The sequence below is a fragment of the Drosophila takahashii genome, chromosome 2L, assembly GCF_030179915.1.
Source record: "Drosophila takahashii strain IR98-3 E-12201 chromosome 2L, DtakHiC1v2, whole genome shotgun sequence".
Lineage (NCBI taxonomy): Eukaryota > Metazoa > Arthropoda > Insecta > Diptera > Drosophilidae > Drosophila > Drosophila takahashii.
The window spans coordinates 35,484,787-35,504,131 of record NC_091678.1 but is presented as its reverse complement, the minus strand read 5'-3'; the positions used below and the strand labels follow the sequence as shown (position 1 = coordinate 35,504,131).

Below are 19,345 nucleotides of genomic sequence, written 5' to 3'. Positions count from 1 at the left end.
TTCAAGCATTCGTCAAAAGCTATAGTATCTTGGTCACAAGTTCATTTCAGGCACTGAGATCTCTGCTCAGGAGGCCGTATATTGTTGTATGGGACTGGCGTTGTCAGAAACAAGCAATAAAAGCGTGTTCATAAACACCTTCCCCCCAGAACAACGCGTTCGTATGCTTAGACCTACAAGCGTCCTGCAAAATATGCCTCAGGATTCCACTGACATCTTTCAGAAAGGTTTGCTGGACAGATACGAACAAAGACCAGATTCCCATGACGGCCTAGAAGAACTCGCCAAGGGGCAAATAGTGACAATGAGGCTGAAGAAAATGAGATCTTAGGAACAGTTTATTTCGAACTTCGCGATGGTAGTGGATTTATTAGGGAAAGAAACCAGCCGAGTATCATTAGGTATAGCCCAATCAATATTAATTCTGATAGGCCCAACTATTTTAGAGCATTAGTTATGCTATATTCTCCATGGAGAGAAGAACAGGTAGAATTGTTTCAGAGAAATTGTGAGGAGTTTTATCATGAGCACGAGGAGGCTATTAAAGCTAACTTTGATAGGTATAATGCCATAGACAGCTTAGAAGACGCGCTCAGAAGGGCCATGGAGGCTGAGGAAAGTAGCGAGGAAAATGTAGATGAGGAGGCCGCAGTTAATGAGGAGTTTAGGGCCTTAGCTTTTCCAGAAATATCTTCTCAAATCAATGTTTTGAACTTAGACGACCGTGTTCAGGAAGTAGATCCGGATTGCAATATCTGCATAATAAAGCTCCCGTCAATTATTTCCCCTGAAAGTTTAGCCACCTTAGTTAGATCTCTTAATTTAAAGCAAAAAACTTTCCTTATGCATGTCTTGCACAATGCAAGGAGAAATGCTACACTCATAAAAATTAATTTCTAAATTTTGGAAATCTCGCCATTGAATCGGCCTACCTTTGAAAATAGAAAAAAAATTTCTTGTTATTAGAAAATTGGCCTTTGAATACAGAAAACCTTTCTTGATGGAAAACATTCAAGAAAGAATTTTTCTTAAAAATAGAAAAATGAAAATCTCATATGTCTGTTTTGCCGTCGCAGCCAAAACATTTTTGTACGTATTTTAGGACAAAATCACCTTTGAATATATGAATGAAATGACCCTAGAATATAGGAAAGTAGCCATTGACTTCCTTCGGCTGCCGAATGTTAACGACAAGAAAAACGAAGTGGGACGAAGGGCCTACCCGGCTACCGACTTCTCTGATCCCCCGAGCGTCAGTTGTGAAAAAAATTCGTGAGTGATGGACGTGATTTTCAAGCGGATAAGAGGTTAAGCCTTTTTCCAAATATTCAAAGGTATGTAAATATATAATTTTTTGTATAGCGGGCGTACAATTGTATGTATGTAATTAAAGGATAAATTTCAAATCTCTTTACCAAGCGTATACCAATTTAGTTGAATGGTTTTTTAGCTAAGAGCTACGTACATACATACATTTGTATATAAATCTGTGGGTGTAGAGTTCTATAATAACTTTATCTTATTACTCGCATTTTATTTATTTTTCAGAGTGAAAATACCTGCAGTTGCATCAGCCAAATAATTTGTTTAGCGAAGCTGTAATTTTGTTTTAAAACATTCTAAGGTAAGAAAAATATGTTGTATTTGTTTGACATACTTATGTATGCATGTAAATATCTATGCATGTACGCGGCTCACCCGATCTGAAACCCGATTTTCAACCCTTTCATATTCTGCTCCTCTCTCTCGCTCGCTTGACCTACGCGTCGCGACGTTTCTCTCTACTCCTTCTTAAAATTGTCATGATCTGACCTGCATACATTCGGTCTCCCTTCGCGCAAAGGACTGTATGTAAATATATATTTATGTATGTGGCTCTTTCTGAAATTAGATTTTCAACCCTTCCTTCTTCATTTTCTACCTGTCTTGCTCCTCTCTCGGTCGTCTGACCAACGTGTTTGTATTTTGGCTATTATTAACATTACATTATTATCTATTATCTAAAAACATCTATCTATTCTTATCTAAAAACAAATCATTGATATCCCAATAACTCTTTTTTTCCAGATGAGGAAAGCCGAAGAAAATAATTTTTTATGCCTGCAACTACATATTTGGTTATAATAATGTTTTCTTAAGTCAAAAATGTGTTATTTAAAATTGTTTAAATGTTCAGTGTTAAATGTTTTAAATTTAAATAAATAAAATATGCAAAAGAAAAAACCAAGTTACATTTTATTTTTAGGGTTTCAGTGTTAATATAAAACTTCCCTTCAAGAAATATTATTTCTTAAATCAAGAAATAAAATTTCTTGAAAGGAAATTTAAACAAGAAAGAATTTTTCTTGTTCAAAAGGTGCCTTTCTAAAAAACCCTTTCTTGTTTTAAGAAATTTAATTTCTTGAAACAAGAAACAAACCACCTTTGAAACAAGAATCGCCTTTCTTGTTTTAAGAAATATTTTTTCTTGTTTTTATGGTGGCTTTCTAAAAAACCCTTTCTTGTTTTAAGAAATTTAATTTCTTAAAACAAGAAATATTTTTTCTGGTTTTAATGGTGCCTTTCAAAAAAACCATTTCTTGAAACAAAGGTGAGGTCGCCTTTGGCAAAAATTCAAGAAAGAATTTTCTAGATTTTAAGGAAATTCTTCGATTTTTTTTTATGAGTGTAGTTTCCATGAGTTTGTAGGAGGCGGAGCAGGTGTCGGCAAGAGTAGACTTATATCCACACTATTTCAGTCCCTTTCCAAGGAGTATAATGGTAGAGTAGGATGCGACCCAACTTCTGTTAAAATACTGCTGTGTGCTCCCACAGGCAAAGCTGCTTTTGGAATCGGAGGCTCAACTCTCCATTCCATGTTTTCTCTCCCTGTAAATCAGGCTGGGTCTGCATTTAGGAGTTTAAGCCCTGATCTGTTAAATACCCTTCGTTCAAGATTTATTGATCTTAAAGTTCTTATAATAGACGAAATTTCTATGGTCGGCGTAACCATGTTTTCCCATCTGGACTCTCGCCTTAAGCAAATTTTCTCCAACGTTGATACTCCCTTCGGAGGCATTTCGGTCATTGTGTTCGGCGATCTTAGGCAATTGCGGCCAGTTTGTGATCGTTGGATTTTCCAGCCGCCGTCGCATGATCCATACAGCGCTATATTTGGATCCCACCTCTGGAGTCCTTTTAGGTTTTTCGAGCTCACAGAGATAATGCGACAGCGAGATGACCAGCCGTTTGCAATAGCACTCAACAACATGGCGTCTGGCCAAATGTCGTCTGAAGATATTGTCCTACTTAGAGGCCGCACTTCCGTAGAAAGTCAGATTCCAAATGACGCCATTCACCTTTTTTCAAGCAATCAGGACACAGACCGATACAATAGGGAGAAGCTCAACTCGATTCCCACTGATCAGTTCATTTCGGAAGCCATTGACTCTGTAAAATCTGCACATATTAGCTCAGAGCAGGGAAACAGATGTCTGGAGCAAGCTAGGGCATTAAAAACATCTGAGACACAAGGTTTGTGTACCTCGCTCATTCTAAAAACCACTGCTAAATACATGATGACGGTCAATGTAGACACATCAGATGGTCTCGTAAACGGAGCCACTGGTGTCCTTAGGGAGATAGGTTTCAACACGTCCAACTCTCCAAATATTCTTTGGATACAATTTTTAGATGACATTAAAAACATCTGAGACACAAGGTTTGTGTACCTCGCTCATTCTAAAAACCACTGCTAAATACATGATGACGGTCAATGTAGACACATCAGATGGTCTCGTAAACGGAGCCACTGGTGTCCTTATGGAGATAGGTTTCAACACGTCCAACTCTCCAAAAATTCTTTGGATACAATTTTTAGATGACAGTATAGGAGTAGCTGCACGATCAAAGTGCAGTCATCGCCAAGAGGCTTCATGGACCCCAGTAGTTAAGATCATAAAAAGCTTTCAGATTAATTCTAACCAGGCCACAACCATTGACCGAAAGCAGTTTCCAGTGGTACCTGCAGAAGCAATAACTATTCACAAAAGTCAAGGCGCTACGTACAGCAAAGTGGTGGTTCACACTAGTCCTAGCATGCAGAGAGCTGCGCTGTACGTAGCCTGTAGCAGAGCCACAAGTGCAGCAGGTCTCTTTATTATTGGAGATTTCGTCCCCCCAAGATCTGCCCAGGGATCGGTTTCCGAGGAAGAGCTCCGAGAACTGCGTTCCGCTAAGTTACTGAGTACCCATTTCGATTGTTTACTCAATAGTCCGAACCTTTATGTCTTTTTCCATAATACGGAAAGCTTGCACTGCCACATTAGCGATGTGTGTTCCGATCAGCTAATGCTTAAGTCTTCGACATTCCTGGCTTCGCCACAGCAGTGCGACTAGATTGCCAGTCAGTATCTAGCGGAGCTCGACCAAAAAGAGGCATTCTCGTATTCGTTCGAAACGAACTCTTTGGGAATGTTAGTCTTTGCTCAAGTGGTCGCTTTCTGGCTAATTCCACAAATTTAGCCTCTCCAGTGTTCGAGTTTGCAATCTTTAAGTACCGGTCTTTAGGGATTGTAGTTATTTATAAAAATCCGACCTATCCGTTGTTAAAGTTTGAAACAGAGTTTAAGGAGTTATTTCAGCGGCACACATTTTTAAATAGTAATAGTTTAGTGTTAGGAGATTTTAATTTATGCCTTCACTCCATCTCTGGCTGCTGTAGGAGAGTTTTCGATTTTCTAGCAGATGTAAAAGGGTTTAGTTCGTTGCTAGATTTGGACTCGTCGACAACCAATTGCAATACGCATATTGATTGGGCGTTTTCAAATATTTTCGATAATAGGGCCACTGCGCGCACATTTGAGACTACATATAGCTACCACAGTGGTATATTAGTTAGCGTTAGGGAGGCTGAATAGGTAGGGAAAATTGTAAATATTATATTTATATTATGTATATATTAAAACTTACAAAAAAGTTGCATGCAAATTTTTTTATAGTATGTATATATTTAAATAAAACTACATTTTAAATATATATATTTAAATTAAACTAAATTAAAAAAAAAAAAACACAAAAACCCCAAAAAAATTAAATAGTTGCATGCAAATTTTTTTTATAGTTATATATTTAAATTAAACTAAATTAAAAAACAAAAAAAACAAACACAAAAAACCCAAAAATATTAAATAGTTGCATGCAAAATTCTTTTTATAGTATGTATATTTAAATTAAACTAATTAAAACAGAAAAAAAACACAAAAACCCAAAAAAAATTAAATAGTTGCATGGTGTTCCCTGGGTACTGATTTGAACATAAAAATCGGGAGCTAATTCGAGCGGCGAAAAACATATAGGAAGGTATATTTATATTAAGCTTTTTAGCTGAGGAACGGGTATCTAATAGTCGAGGCACTCGACTATAGCGTTCTCTCTTGTTTTTATTTCTATTTTTTGTTTTTTAAAGATGCAATTTTTAATCTATTACAAACCAAATACTCTTGGCGAATTTGCTACCGGGGGGTTTTTGGAAGGTATCCACAGTAGACAACTATTATAAGGGAAACAAATATGCAATGTTTTGCTTTATGTATTTGACTAATTTAAGAAAAGACATCAAGAAAGGCCATTCCAAATTACTGCATTTTATCATTGATATTTTGTTTCAGTATTTTTGTTTTCACATTAATTTTTCACCTTGATTAGAATTATATTAATAACTAGCAGATCTGTAGCCCGCAGCTTCGCCTGCGGAAATTAAAATTGAAAATTAAGCATTGCTTTATCTTTGGTACTTATTTTAAATTTAAAAAATTCCTAATTTTTATTCTATAAGCCGAGAAAAGATTTTATCAGAACTTTTTCCCTTGATATCCGTAAAAACAAAAATATTTTGTCCTTTGAAAACTACTTAAAAAAACATGTGTCTTTTTTAAATATTTTTAAAATTACTATGGATTGTTTGCATAAGTTAACAGATGGACAAAACAGAAACAAACAGATTCCTTTTTCAACACAAATCCTTACACTTATTTCATTCAAAACATTAGTATTTTGTCCAAAACATATTATTTAAATATAGAATGTCATACTGCGTTGAGCATGTAGTAAAATTCCCAATCCATTGCCATTAAAGCCTAGAAACATTATTTCAAAAAAAATTTATTTAAGAAAAAAATAGATAGGATACGAATTTGATTAAATTTACATGTTAAAAATATTAAACTCTTTTTCAATTTCGGAGAGTTTTGACTATTGCTGTCCCGCTCTTACCCAGATAAATTTATGCATTTTTTTGTATGAATTAAGAGTGCAAAAATATGAATTTCAAAGCAGTACTTTATCGAAAACAAAGCAAAAAACTGCCAAAATATGGATTATCACGCCGCGTTAAGTATGTAATTCAATTCCAAATCGATTAGCGTTTAACTCTGAAAAAAAAAACTTGTATTCTTAAAAAAAATTGCTAAAAGTTTTACATAGCTCTCCAAGAACCAATATAATAATTTTGATTAAGATTTAAAAAATTTGAGGGAATATTTTTAATTTAAGTTCGCCTTGAAATGTTACAACCGCTTCAAAATGTGATAGGATGTTTATCCTTCGACAGTTAAAAAAAAATAATGTCTCCAATTCTTATTTTAAAAAAATTAATGCCAGAGATAGGATAATTTTAGGCTTATTTTTATTTCATCGGTCCCTTAAAACAAATCCATTGATATTGGCCTTGCTACCTCGTTCTACATTTTCTATTTCTATTTTTTATTTCTATTATTTGTTTTTTAAAGATGCAATTTTTAATCTATTACAAACCAAATACTCTTGACGAATTTGCTACCGGGGGGTTTTTGGAAGGTATCCACAGTAGACAACTATTATAAGGGAAACAAATATGCGGATCAATGTTTTGCTTTATGTATTTGACTAATTTAAGAAAAGACATCAAGAAAGGCAATTCCAAATTACTGCATTTTATCATTGATATTTTGTTTCAGTATTTTTGTTTTCACATTAATTTTTCACCTTGATTAGAATTATATTAATAATAGGGAAGGCAGGTGGGCGGGGAAGCCGTGAATCAAATTGTTTAAACATTTGAATTTGTTTAAACAATATGAGCACGTGTAATAAAGAGCAAGAGAATCAATTGGTTTGAATATTTAATGTTCTTTTAATATTATCAATGCGATTTAAATTTTAGTTCACAAAAATCGGTTACAAAATGTCTTATGTAAGTATGTTGTGGAAATGTAAATGAAATATTCTTTTAGCAAAAGGATATCAGTATTATCTTGAATTTGAATTTGAGCGAATCTCAATTCCTTAGTCAGCTGCAATGCACACACACAAACGTACACACGCATATACATATGTATCTAATGTCTGTGTGTGTGAAATACGCATTTTTTTTATATATTTATTTTGTGCGTGTGTGTGTACATAGCAGAGCAAATCATTGTTAGTTTTTTACAAATGCAAAGTTTGTCGATAACTCAACATTTGAAAACTAATAAATAGTTTGCTCATCGGTCTTTTGCATTTAAAAAAACAGAAGCAATTTTAAGGAAAATTTCAGTAAAATTCAGCTTAATGGGATTTCTGTAAGGACTACCGATATTTTAAAATTTAACGTTTACTTAAGAAAAAGGCGCAAAAGAAAAGATTTGCGATATAATCGATTTTTTTTGGCTGTGGTATTTTCATTTTCCCCTTGCGCGGTCACACTTAAATTGCGACAGCAGGACATACATATGTACATACATACATGCGCCAGCAGAACATACATACAAACATATGGGGACGCGTGACGTCACATCAGGTTAGCCAAATTTAAAAATATTGGGGACTTGGCTAAGAATGCTGAATCTCCAAGAAATTTAAATGCGGGTATGCCATAAGATTATGAACATCACATTTTCAAACCATTTTAACAACATTTATAACAGAGAAATGGTAAAAGAAAGAATTAAAAAAAAAACAATTCGAATTTTGGTGCACTTTGGGGTCGTTTTTTGTTATAAAAATTACCCCTTACGCGGCTCCTAATTATTTTAGTAATTACTGTGATTTTTCTAGATTTTTAGGTCAATCCGTTCTGGTTGGAATTTGCTACTGACCGTTTTTTAATCAAGACAAATATTGATTTAGAACGTTGTCCGCTACTATTGGCAAAGCATTTATTGCTGATTTTTTCATATATTTAAATTAATATCAGAGTTAAATCCCGCCTAACCTTAGCTAAACAGTACACCCACCTAAAACGCACTAATATTCTCTCCATATCCTTTTAACCATAACCATTACATCTTACCTTAACATCGCATTAACCGTAATATTACCTCACCTTAACCCCACCTATATTATTCTAACCCTTGGCACACCTTTTAAGCACCTTAATGCTGTTTTCACTATTTCCTCGTCTTGACCCACATTAACACCAGTTCCTCTTCTTAGCTAATCTAATTATAGTCTCATGTGAAAACAAATTTTTTCTTAGTAAAACTTGTTTGTCACCTTGACCCACCTTTGACCACCCTGACCATCTATCATTTTGGTTATCTAAGATTCTTACTCTTTTTTACAATTTATTTCGAACAGATCTAACAACCAAAACCTTAAAAACATTAAAAAGAATATAGAAAAAATAACACACAAATACCTATGAAGGGCTACGGCCAAAACGGTTCCGCTCGCAGGATCGGTAGGTAAACAAAAAAAGAAGTGCCGCAATGTCGGCTGGAGATCAACAGCTGGAGTTAAATATTTCCGGAAATAAGGAAAATTAAAAAAAGCACCTAAAGCTCCAACTCTTATGTGTGAAATTTTCCAACAATTTTCTTCGTCTTTAACACAATTTAAATTTTTGCAAAATATTTGATTTAGAATTGCATGCATTAGGTGATCCGTTGTTTTATGCTAATTTAATCATTACATACTTATGTATGTACATTAGGGTGGGTCGATTTGGAGGTCAACAAATCGTAGGGGGAACGTATTCTATAGACTATTCTAAGCAACATTGCCAATGAAACTATGCCTTAGAAACCACGTTTGACCCTCCGCATTTGCAAGGGAACAATACTGGTTTTTTGATGAAAAATATCTCAGTAGGCTTGACTTTGGAACATTTGTATGGACGCGAAAAAAGATATAAATCGTTTGGGCGGAACATAATCAATTGACCATTCTAAGATATTTTGGCCAAGAAACTATATGCCTAAAACCAAGTTTGACCCACCGCATTTGCAAAAGAAAAATACTGGTATTTCACTTTATTTTTGAGAAAAATGTCTGTCTGTCTGTCCGTATGAACGCTGAGATCTCGGAAACTATAAAAGCTAGAAGATTGGCATTTTGCATGAATATTCTAGGAGCTCCTACGCAGCACAAGTTTGTTTCAAAAAGGTGCCACGCCCCCTCTAACGCCCACAAGCCCCCTCTAAATTCCGTATGTAGAAACATTGACTATGTATATGTATATGCCGTTTGTTTACGTACATACGGCATTTTTGCGCGCCAAATACACTTTTATACACATTAGTTTTTTTACACGATTAGTTTTAACTTCACAAAACAAACAATAGAACGGCTGAATTCCAATGACTTTTAATGCTGCGTTCCGACTATTACAATTTCGAAACGAAACGATACAATGAAACGATACTACAGTGTCGCAGTCAGATTTGGCTATTTTAAATCAGAGCAATGTTTAATACCTATGTAAGTACCTTCATAATTCCAAAGGTATATAAAAATCTGTAGCTAGGTAAGGTAAAAGGTACTCAATTATTTTTATACCTAGGTAAGGACTCCCTGGGAGTGTGCTTAAGTTTTGTGCTTCAACCATTTGTAAACCGATTCTTAAACTTTTTCATTTGTCTATTTATGTTCCTCGCTAATATCACCGTGTCAGCATGGTTTTGTTAAGCGAAGATCGACCACCACCAACCTTCTTGAACTATCATCTATTGTAATAAATGGATATCACTATGGACGGCAGTCCATGTAGTGACGAAGCGCACCAGGAGAGTGTGCGAAGGCGACTACTATATATACACGAAGAAATGAAAATCTACTGTGATGGTCCGATCATAATGAATAATACACCTATCGAAAGGTATTGCGAAAACTAACAGGATTGCATACCAAGACTTTAAGAAAATCAATTGGCTTGGGAGAGAGAGCGGTGAAAGTGAAAAAGTGAAAATTTCGAAATTTGGAGCTGTTGGGGCCGGTGGGGATAAATGCCCCCTCGCAATGTTTTAGTTGTATTCCTTTTGAAAATACCCGTCGAATGAGGGGTCATTTGTCAAAATCCGACTCTCCGTTCAAAAGTTATAGCCAAAATAAGATTTTCTTCTTCTTCCCAAAATGAAAATTTAATTCTGTTTGTCCACTTGTCCAAAATATGTTTTTTAAGTTCTGAAAATTTGATATGACGTTCATCACATCGATATAAAAAACTTTTGTTCTACCACTTTTGGAAAAACCCGCTAGTTTAGCGGGAAAACAGCTATAAGTAGCTAAAATTCGGAAAGCCGTAACTTCTATACTACTAAAGCTACAGGCTTGTGCTGCATCTCGTTTGAAAGGTATTTTTAAATGCTATAAACGCCTTCTATATGCAATTTGTGTAAATGTAATACTTAAAAAAATATGAACAAAAGACAATTTTTTAAAACTTTTTTTTTAGCTTTTTTTTATTTTTTTCAAAAACGGCTCTAACGATTTTCTTTAAAACCTTAAACTGTATAGCCCTTGAGATTCCTTAAATTTTGGTATATAACACATTACTGTAAAAAGTCACGTTTAAAAGTTATTTTTATTCGAAAATAGCCACTTTTGCCAGCTCGAACAATTAACGCTCCCTGAGTATTGAATTTTGTGGGAGGGTATCCGAACTGTACTTTAGGGTCATGGAATCAGTAAATTTGCACTTAAGTGTTCCATATAGGAATCTTTTGTTCTACGACTTTTGGAAAAAGCCGCTACTTTAGCGGGAAAAAGCTAAAAATAGCTAAATTTCGTTAGTTTGTAAGTTCTACACTACTAAAGGTACAGACATGTACTATACCTCGTTTAAAAGGTATTTTGAAATACTTCAACGCCTTTTTAACTTAATTTGTTAAAATACAATAGTTTAAAAATTATGATTGACCAATTTAAATTTAAATGTATATATTAGCTCCTATGAGAGCAAATGTAAACAAACAAAAACTTCTGATATCAAATAAAAACACCTCTTAACGAGGTAAAAAACTAGTGACGACCGCACCTTCAACATACAAAAGTTCTGATATCAACATTTGTGACGAAAAATTATTACACTCGTCATTAAATAGACTTTCTAATCTTTTCTCATTCGTCACGCTGCAATAGAAAATGCCTGTAAGGGGAAAAAGGCTGGAATAGTTTGCTAGGGCGGGCCGAATGAGAAAATATTAGAAAGTCTATTTAATGACGAGTGTAATAATTTTTCGTCACAAATGTTGATATCAGAACTTTTGTATGTTGAAGGTGCGGTCGTCACTAGTTTTTTACCTCGTTAAGAGGTGTTTTTATTTGATAAGAATAACATGCAGACTGACGTTATATATACAGATTTTAGTAAGGCCTTTGACTCTGTTAACCACTCTCTCCTTTTATTCAAATTAGATCAGCTTGGGTTCCCATGTAATCTATTAACTTGGATTTCAAGTTACTTGAATGGTAGGACTCAGAGGGTTATATTTAAGAGCTCTGTTTCTAAAATGATCAACGTGACATCTGGAGTTCCTCAAGGTAGTCATTTAGGCCCTTTGCTGTTTACTTTGTTTATTAACGATCTTCCCTCTATCGTAGCTCATTCTCGTGTACTAATGTACGCTGACGATGTTAAGCTTTGTCTATCATATAAAGATGTAGGGTCCGGTTTCAACTTACAGTCAGATATTGATTGTTTTCAGGGATGGTGTGAGTACAACCTTTTAAATCTGAACTGCCTTAAATGCAACGTTATGACTTTTTATAGGGGCACTCCTACGTTTGTTAGTTATTCTCTTAAAAATACACCACTCGACCGTATATATTCAATTAACGATTTAGGTGTTCTTCTCGACCCAAAACTTAAATTTGATTGCCACATAATGGCCACTGTCAATAAAGCTATGAGTGTTTTTGGGTTTATAAAGCGTTGGTCAAAGGAATTTGATGACCCTTATACAACCAGATTATTATTTACCTCCCTTGTCCGTCCCATTTTGGAATATTGTTCTTCAGTTTGGAGTCCACAATATCAAGTGCACATCGATCGTATTGAGTCGGTGCAAAAAAAAATTTCTTCTTTTTGCCCTTCGTAGTTTGAACTGGGATCAAAACGTAAGGCTACCTTCCTACCAGAGTAGATTACTATTGCTTAATTTACCTACACTTGAAAACCGTAGAATAATGCTTGGTACTATTTTTATGCAAAATCTTATAAGAGGTGATATTGATTCCGTAGAACTGGTAAACCGTTTAACTTTTAATGTTCCCGTTAGACTAACACGAAATTATTACCCTCTTAATTTGCCTCGATGTACATCAAATTTTACTCTGCATGAGCCTTTTCGTGTTCTATGTAAAAATTATAACAATCTTTATCATTTAATTTGCACTTCAACATCTATCCCCGTATTAAAAACTAAAATTTTATCTCATTTGCTTCAATCTTAGTTGTAGTATTTGTAGTATTTGGTTTCATGTCTTTTCCTCGCGAACTCGCATTTTTGCCCTAATTGATAAAGGGTCCCGCGCGTAACAAGCACGTGCTTGGTATCGTTGGGCCACTTGTTTGTACTGCTCGTAGTGCATCAACGTCCATCATATATATGGGCGGTTCTTTTACAAACCGAACACCTTTTATTGGCTCACATTTTTGATTTGCCTGAAACTTTTTTTACACGTACTATTCGGAAAATAAGTAAACACGTGTATCAGGATTTGACCGAAAAAAAATTATTTTCCTAGTTAGAATTTTTTTAAGTGTGCCAAAAATTGTCAAATTTGAAAAAGTACCCTCTCATTGAAAATCTGTATCTCCGGTTATATGAATCCAATTGACTTCATGTCTTTTGCATTAATTCTTCTGAAACCTCTCCTTTCAAAATAAAATTACTTAAAAAAAAATTTTTTTTAATTTCTTAAAAATAAAAACAAAATAAGATTTAAAAAAATTTTTTAACTATTGCCCCCACAAAAAAAAAATTTTTTTTTTATTTTAATACTTGCGTCATATTGTTAGTTACAATCGGTTTTTGTAAAAAGTTGGAGCCACTTTTAGTTTTTAAAATATCGAATTTGTTTTAGCAAGGCCTCGGCTTTTTTCTATGAAAAAACGTCGCAGCAAGTAGATCTACTCTCTCACTCTTATCGGATCCTAATGGAATTTATGTTTTCGCATTGTTTACTAGTCCTTTAACAATTGTTAATGATTAAAAGTTAAGTTTTAAGTTTTTTGACAATTTCTGAATGACAAAAAGTAAAAAGTCATTTTTTAATCAATTAAAAACTTACAACTATTTATTTAACCGTCTATTTAATAAACAATAATTTTAAATTTATTTTATTTATTATTTTTTTATATTATGTAATTTATTAAACATTTTTAAATATTTTTTTTAAGTTTTTAAAAAAATTTATTTAATAAAAATAAAAAATTATAAAATTTAATTAATTTTTTTTTTTTATTTAAAAATAAATATTTTAAAATGTTTAATAAATTACATAATATAAAAAAATAATAAATAAAATAAATTTTAAATTATTGTTTATTAAATAGATGGTTAAATAAATAGTTGTAAGTTTTTAATTGATTAAAAAATGACTTTTTACTTTTTGTCATTCAGAATTGTCAAAAAACTTAAAACTTAACTTTTAATCATTAACAATTGTTAAAGGACTAGTAAACAATGAGAAAACATAAATTCCATTAGGATCCGATAAGAGTGAGAGAGTAGATCTACTTGCTGCGACGTTTTTTCATAGAAAAAAGCCGAGGCCTTGCTAAAACAAATTCGATATTTTAAAAACTAAAAGTGGCTCCAACTTTTTACAAAAACCGATTGTAACTAACAATATGACGCAAGTATTAAAATAAAAAAAAAATTTTTTTTTTGTGGGGGCAATAGTTAAAAAATTTTTTTAAATCTTATTTTGTTTTTATTTTTAAGAAATTAAAAAAAAAATTTTTTTAAGTAATTTTATTTTGAAAGGAGAGGTTTCAGAGGAATTAATGCAAAAGACATGAAGTCAATTGGATTCATATAACCGGAGATACAGATTTTCAATGAGAGGGTACTTTTTCAAATTTGACAATTTTTGGCACACTTAAAAAAATTCTAACTAGGAAAATATTTTTTTTTCGGTCAAATCCTGATACACGTGTTTACTTATTTTCCGAATAGTACGTGTAAAAAAAGTTTCAGGCAAATCAAAAATGTGAAATTTTTTTTTTGGCCAAATCTGTTCGGTTTGTAAAAGAACGGCCCATATAAGGTAAAAGGTACCACTAAATTGTACCTAGGCACATACCTAGGTAAAAATATCTAGGTATGTCCCAACACTGGTTGTGGCACAAAAACTAATCGCTGCGTCCAGCATCTATGACAACATGACTGCAGCTATCCCAATCTGCCTATCATAATTTCTATCCCGCCATATTCCCTTGCCTCTCTCTTAATCTCTCACGGGAGAGTAATCCCTGAGCGAACCGGGATTACTTCAAATGGCCAGATCGTCCTCCAGATTCCCCACAGGGGGGCGCCACCGAAACCATCACCCTAAAGTCCTGACCTATCGATAGAATATATCTAATCATCGACTCCAACTGCAACAATTTACTGGGATTTGTTTGGATAATAGGAAATGGTCACATAGAATTTAATAATTTAAAAACCTTTAACTGGTTAAATCATTAAGGTTCAAAGTTGTAAAATTGATGGCGTCGCGTTTGTATTTACCGTTTATCGCGCCTCAACTCCCATACAAACTTGTAGGTGAGGGAGCCAAGAAGAGGGTGAAAAATTATCGCGTTTCAGGGCTGCGAAGCCAACTTTGTGGTATTTTTCAGCAGTATTAACCAGGCATGATAATTTTTCTGGACCCAAAACTGATAAGAAAAAAAATAGAACCATTTATTGTTCATGTTGAATTATTAACAGATTTCTATTAAACTTTATTTCGTATAGTTTTGGTATTTGGCAATAGTTTAGTATTTGCACTGATAACTATCAGGTAGCGTAAAAATAACAATCATGTGCGTTCAGCGGAACTATCGTAAGAAATACATCAGGTATCATGTTGTTCTGCTGAACGCACGCATTTTACCACCATGAGGTTTTTTCGGTATTTTTGTAAACTTCGATTGGCAAACGCGTACCATTGCTAGCGTATGCAGATCACTATCACTAAGCTTCTGTTAGCTTTAAGTTCAGAATTCGTATTCAGTTCTGTTTTATATCTCGAATAAAGAGCACACTGCTCGTGAGCATTACTCCGGCCATCGCCGCACAGTGGCGCCTTGGGCCAAAAAACGTGCAATAAATCACTTTTTCGACTTTGTCCTAAAGTTGCGACCCATACCAATCGACAGGTAATTGATCCACTATTACAAATATGTAACCCTTTTTCAAATCAAAAAATGTTTGTAAAAGATATGCCCTTTCAAAGTTGAACAATTTTTCACTTTAAAAAAACACACCGTTTTTAGGTAATTTTTTGCACTTCCGGGGGGTTATATTAAAAACTAGGCATCGAATCGCTTTGCTTCTTTTTTCCACGGATTGGTGTGTTAGTTAAGAGTAAAAAAAAGTAAAACATATTGCAGTTTGCCATCCGCATCTCTTAGTTATGCGTTATTTGCGAAACGTCCATTTTTTCCATATTTTTCAACTTTGATGGAAAATAAAAAAAACTATTTAATACTATTTTTTATACTTCCGTAAAACGTTATTTGGACATTTTTCTTGATATTACGAAAGTTGTAGCTGCGTCCGCGGTTTTAAGAGCCAAAAAAGGGAAAAAAGTCATGGTCCAAGAAATTGCATATGGCGCTACCTTGTGAAATGGCCATCTCTATTCATGGGAAACGTTTTTTATGTTATTATTGATTGTCAAATGGGGATTTTATTTTAAAATTTTTATATGTTTTGCCTGGCAATTAGTTATCAAAAATATTGAAAAACCGAGGCGTTACCTTCAGGTAGTCTGCAAAGGTAAATTATGCAGGTATACATGTACAGGTACATATAGTAGTATGTAGAATCAAAACAACATATAACTGTCCTCTAATTTAGCAGGTGCATACAGGTAGGCATTCATTGACAGAAAAATATAAGCTTGCAGTCTCCTACAGGTAGGCTGGAATTTAATTTGCCGACCAATTATGTTTCAATTCGCAAGGGAATCACCGGAACTGATAAAAGACACTGTGAATGACATTAAATAACAAATTCGCAAGATAAAGCCCGTAAAACTGGAATTAAGTGAAGGAAAATATGTTAAATGTTACTATGAATTTCACCTGACCATGGTTGACGGAAAAGTCGTTAATGAACTGACAAATACTAAGTCAACGAAGTCATGCCCAATCTGCAAAAGGACGCAAAAGAATTTTGGAAAAGATTTGAACGATTCTACAGATGAGGAAAATTATGAATATGGAATTTCACCCTTACATGCTCGGATAAGGTGTATGGAGTTCTTGCTGAAACTAGCGTATATTATTCCAAACGAAAATGAACACTTTGAAGAAAACACATCAAATAAGGATAAGGAAAGCATCAGAAAGAAGAGAATACAGAACGATTTTTTCAAGGAAGTTGGATTAAAAGTAGATTTCCCTAAATACGGATACGGAAACTCAAATGATGGAAATACTTCGAGGAGATTTTTTGAACAACATGAAGTTGTTACCCAAATCACTGGAATTAACAATGAAATATTTAAAAGGTTGGGAACCATCTTAAATGTTTTAAACTGCAAGGAAAAGGTTAAATCTACAAAATACGGAGAATATGCCTCAAAAACGGCATCACTTTTAGAGGAATTGTATCCACAAAAGAAATTGACCCCGACAGTCCATAAGATATTGGCGCATGGAAAATAAATAATCGAATACCAGTGTTTGCCAATTGGAGAGCTTTCCGAAGAAGCGCAGGAATCGCTAAACAAATTTTATAAAAAATACAGATTGCTGAATACATTTAAGACATCAAGAATGAGGGAAAATGAGGATCTGTTCAATATGTTGGCTGCATCTTCTGATCCCCTAATTTCCTCATTGCGGCATGTTAAGTCAAGAAAAGAGTTAGAATCTAGTAATTATAGTCCAGAAATGTTAAGTCTATTGGATTTACCAAGTTTACCAAATTGTGACCATTATTTCAAAAAACATGAAATATAAAAATTTTTATTTTTAAAAAAAAACTTCAATTTTTTTTTTGTTTTTTTAGTTTTTAAAAATTAAAACATAAAAAAATAACCTAAACATAACAACATTAAAAAAAATTTTTTTTTTTTAAAACCCCAATTTTTTTTTTTATAATTTTTAAAAATTACAACATAAAAAAAGAAACTAAAAAAAACAAAAACTTTTTAAAAAAAAGTTTTTTTTGTCGGAAAAAAATGGATTTGTTTTTAAATTCTGACTTTGCCGATTTGTAAGTACGCATCTGCCACGCCCACTCCCTGTCTCAAGCAATAATTTGAAAGGTGGATCAATTATCTATCATTTGCCGTTTACATCATTCAATTATCTTCACTGGTTCAAAAGTTATGATTTATTACCAAAAAAGTCAAAAGGCGCCACTGTGCGCCGTTAATATCTCTTATTATTTTGCACTGACTGAGTCTCTAGGCCAGCAGGCGAAGGGGGCAGTTACCTCCCAACATAAGTCAACCTAATCATCAATTGTGAAGGCATAGCCATCCGGCTCTGACTGCAGCGAGGGATCACCGATCTCCACGTAACGAGAACCAAATTAAGGCCCCCTCCTCCCCCGCGGGCTTCAGCAGGTGCGACCAGCGGTACACAAATTCCTCCCGCGTTTACGGGAGGCAATTACAAGCAGCAGCTTCAGCGGCCTACCCTGCCGGTGCCCCTCACCTACAACAAGCACCCTGCCGGTGCCCCTTACCTACAACAAGCACCCCACCGGTTCCCCTCACCTACGGCAAGTACCCTGCCGGTACCCCTCACCTTTAGCAAGCACCCTACCGGTGCCCCTCACCACTGGCCCGTACAGGAGCGGTACAGCCGCCGGGCCAGCTACATAAAAGTATACTTGGCGCTCAACGTAAATTAGTTTTGGAATAAATTTGAGGGAACACAACACACACACGGAAAAAACATGTAAGTGAGCCCCTTATTTAAATATTTTCTAATCTGCACAAGGTTATAAACAGTTGGTTGACGATTTAGGTATTGCAGATAAATTTTTTCCCAACAAGAGTTATATAACGCATCGCTCTTATTTACGCTATATCCCAAATAATTCATATTAATTTATTATTGCTATTAGCACTATATTCGCTAGCTTTTCATTTAGGGGACGGAACCACCCGTTCGCCGTCTTAAAGAAATATGACCCCGCTTTCCTCGTTGTCTTTTTGTCTTTGTTGTTCTTTTGTTTAATTGCTTGCGTTCGCATATAATCGTTAGGGTATTTAAGCCTATGAGTGCACAATTTCGTCAGTATAGAAACGCTGACCAGTACCCTAGCGATTCAGATTCCGATAGCGAAGAATTCCTTCGGGCTTCAACTCCGATAAACGCGGGAATAGACCCCCCAGCAGGTAGTGGATGGCAGGCGGCCATTGACAATGCGTTGGCAGAGCAGGCCGCCTTAAATCGACAAAGGGAGGAACAACTAAGTTTAACTATCAATACACTGCCACGAGGTGGCAGAGTTACGCGCGGCACCCGCCGCAGCCCAAGCACCGGCGCCGGCCCCAGTAATTAAAGTTTTTGAAGCCATAGAAATTAGTGACGCAGTTCAATGCAGCGAGCCCCTTGACGCTGTCAAGTGCCTACACGAATTTGCGGGGGCACAGGAGGTATATGTTTCGTGGAGGCAAGCCGCCAGCGCGGCCTATCACATATTTAGAAGATACAATTCACGCCATTATCAGGCAGTGATTATCATAAGAATTAAAATATGAGGCCCGGCTGACGCAGTGTTGTTATGCTTTGGCACAATTTTAAATTATGACGCGATCATAGACCGTTTGGATTTCACTTTCAGTGACAAGCGGCAGATCCACGTCATTGAACATTGAACATTCCGGGACGATGCGCTCCGGGTATTTATTTCGGGTCTTAGACGCAGCATAAATGATGTCCTCTTCT

At 34.8% G+C, this 19,345-nt stretch overlaps 1 protein-coding gene and 1 long non-coding RNA gene across 3 annotated transcripts; both read left to right on the top strand.

The window, feature by feature from the left end:
- The first annotated feature begins 1,064 nt into the window (after positions 1-1,064).
- LOC138914829 (uncharacterized) lies at positions 1,065-2,223 on the top strand. 2 transcript variants are annotated; one of them, XR_011420646.1, is made up of 4 exons: positions 1,075-1,089; positions 1,150-1,334; positions 1,549-1,624; positions 2,068-2,223. It is a non-coding gene; the product is annotated as an uncharacterized lncRNA (long non-coding RNA). The 2 variants fall into 2 exon arrangements; XR_011420645.1 differs by having other exon boundaries at positions 1,065-1,334.
- Positions 2,224-2,990: 767 nt separating this feature from the next.
- LOC138914898 (uncharacterized) lies at positions 2,991-3,692 on the top strand. Its single transcript, XM_070219599.1, has one exon. It carries the CDS (start codon positions 2,991-2,993, stop codon positions 3,690-3,692), a length of 702 nt encoding a protein of 233 aa, XP_070075700.1.
- Positions 3,693-19,345: the final 15,653 nt, after the last annotated feature.

Excerpts from the sequence above, each read along its gene's own strand:
- LOC138914898 (XM_070219599.1), top strand. The coding sequence starts at position 2,991 with ATGTTTTCCCATCTGGACTCTCGCCTTAAGCAAATTTTCTCCAACGTT.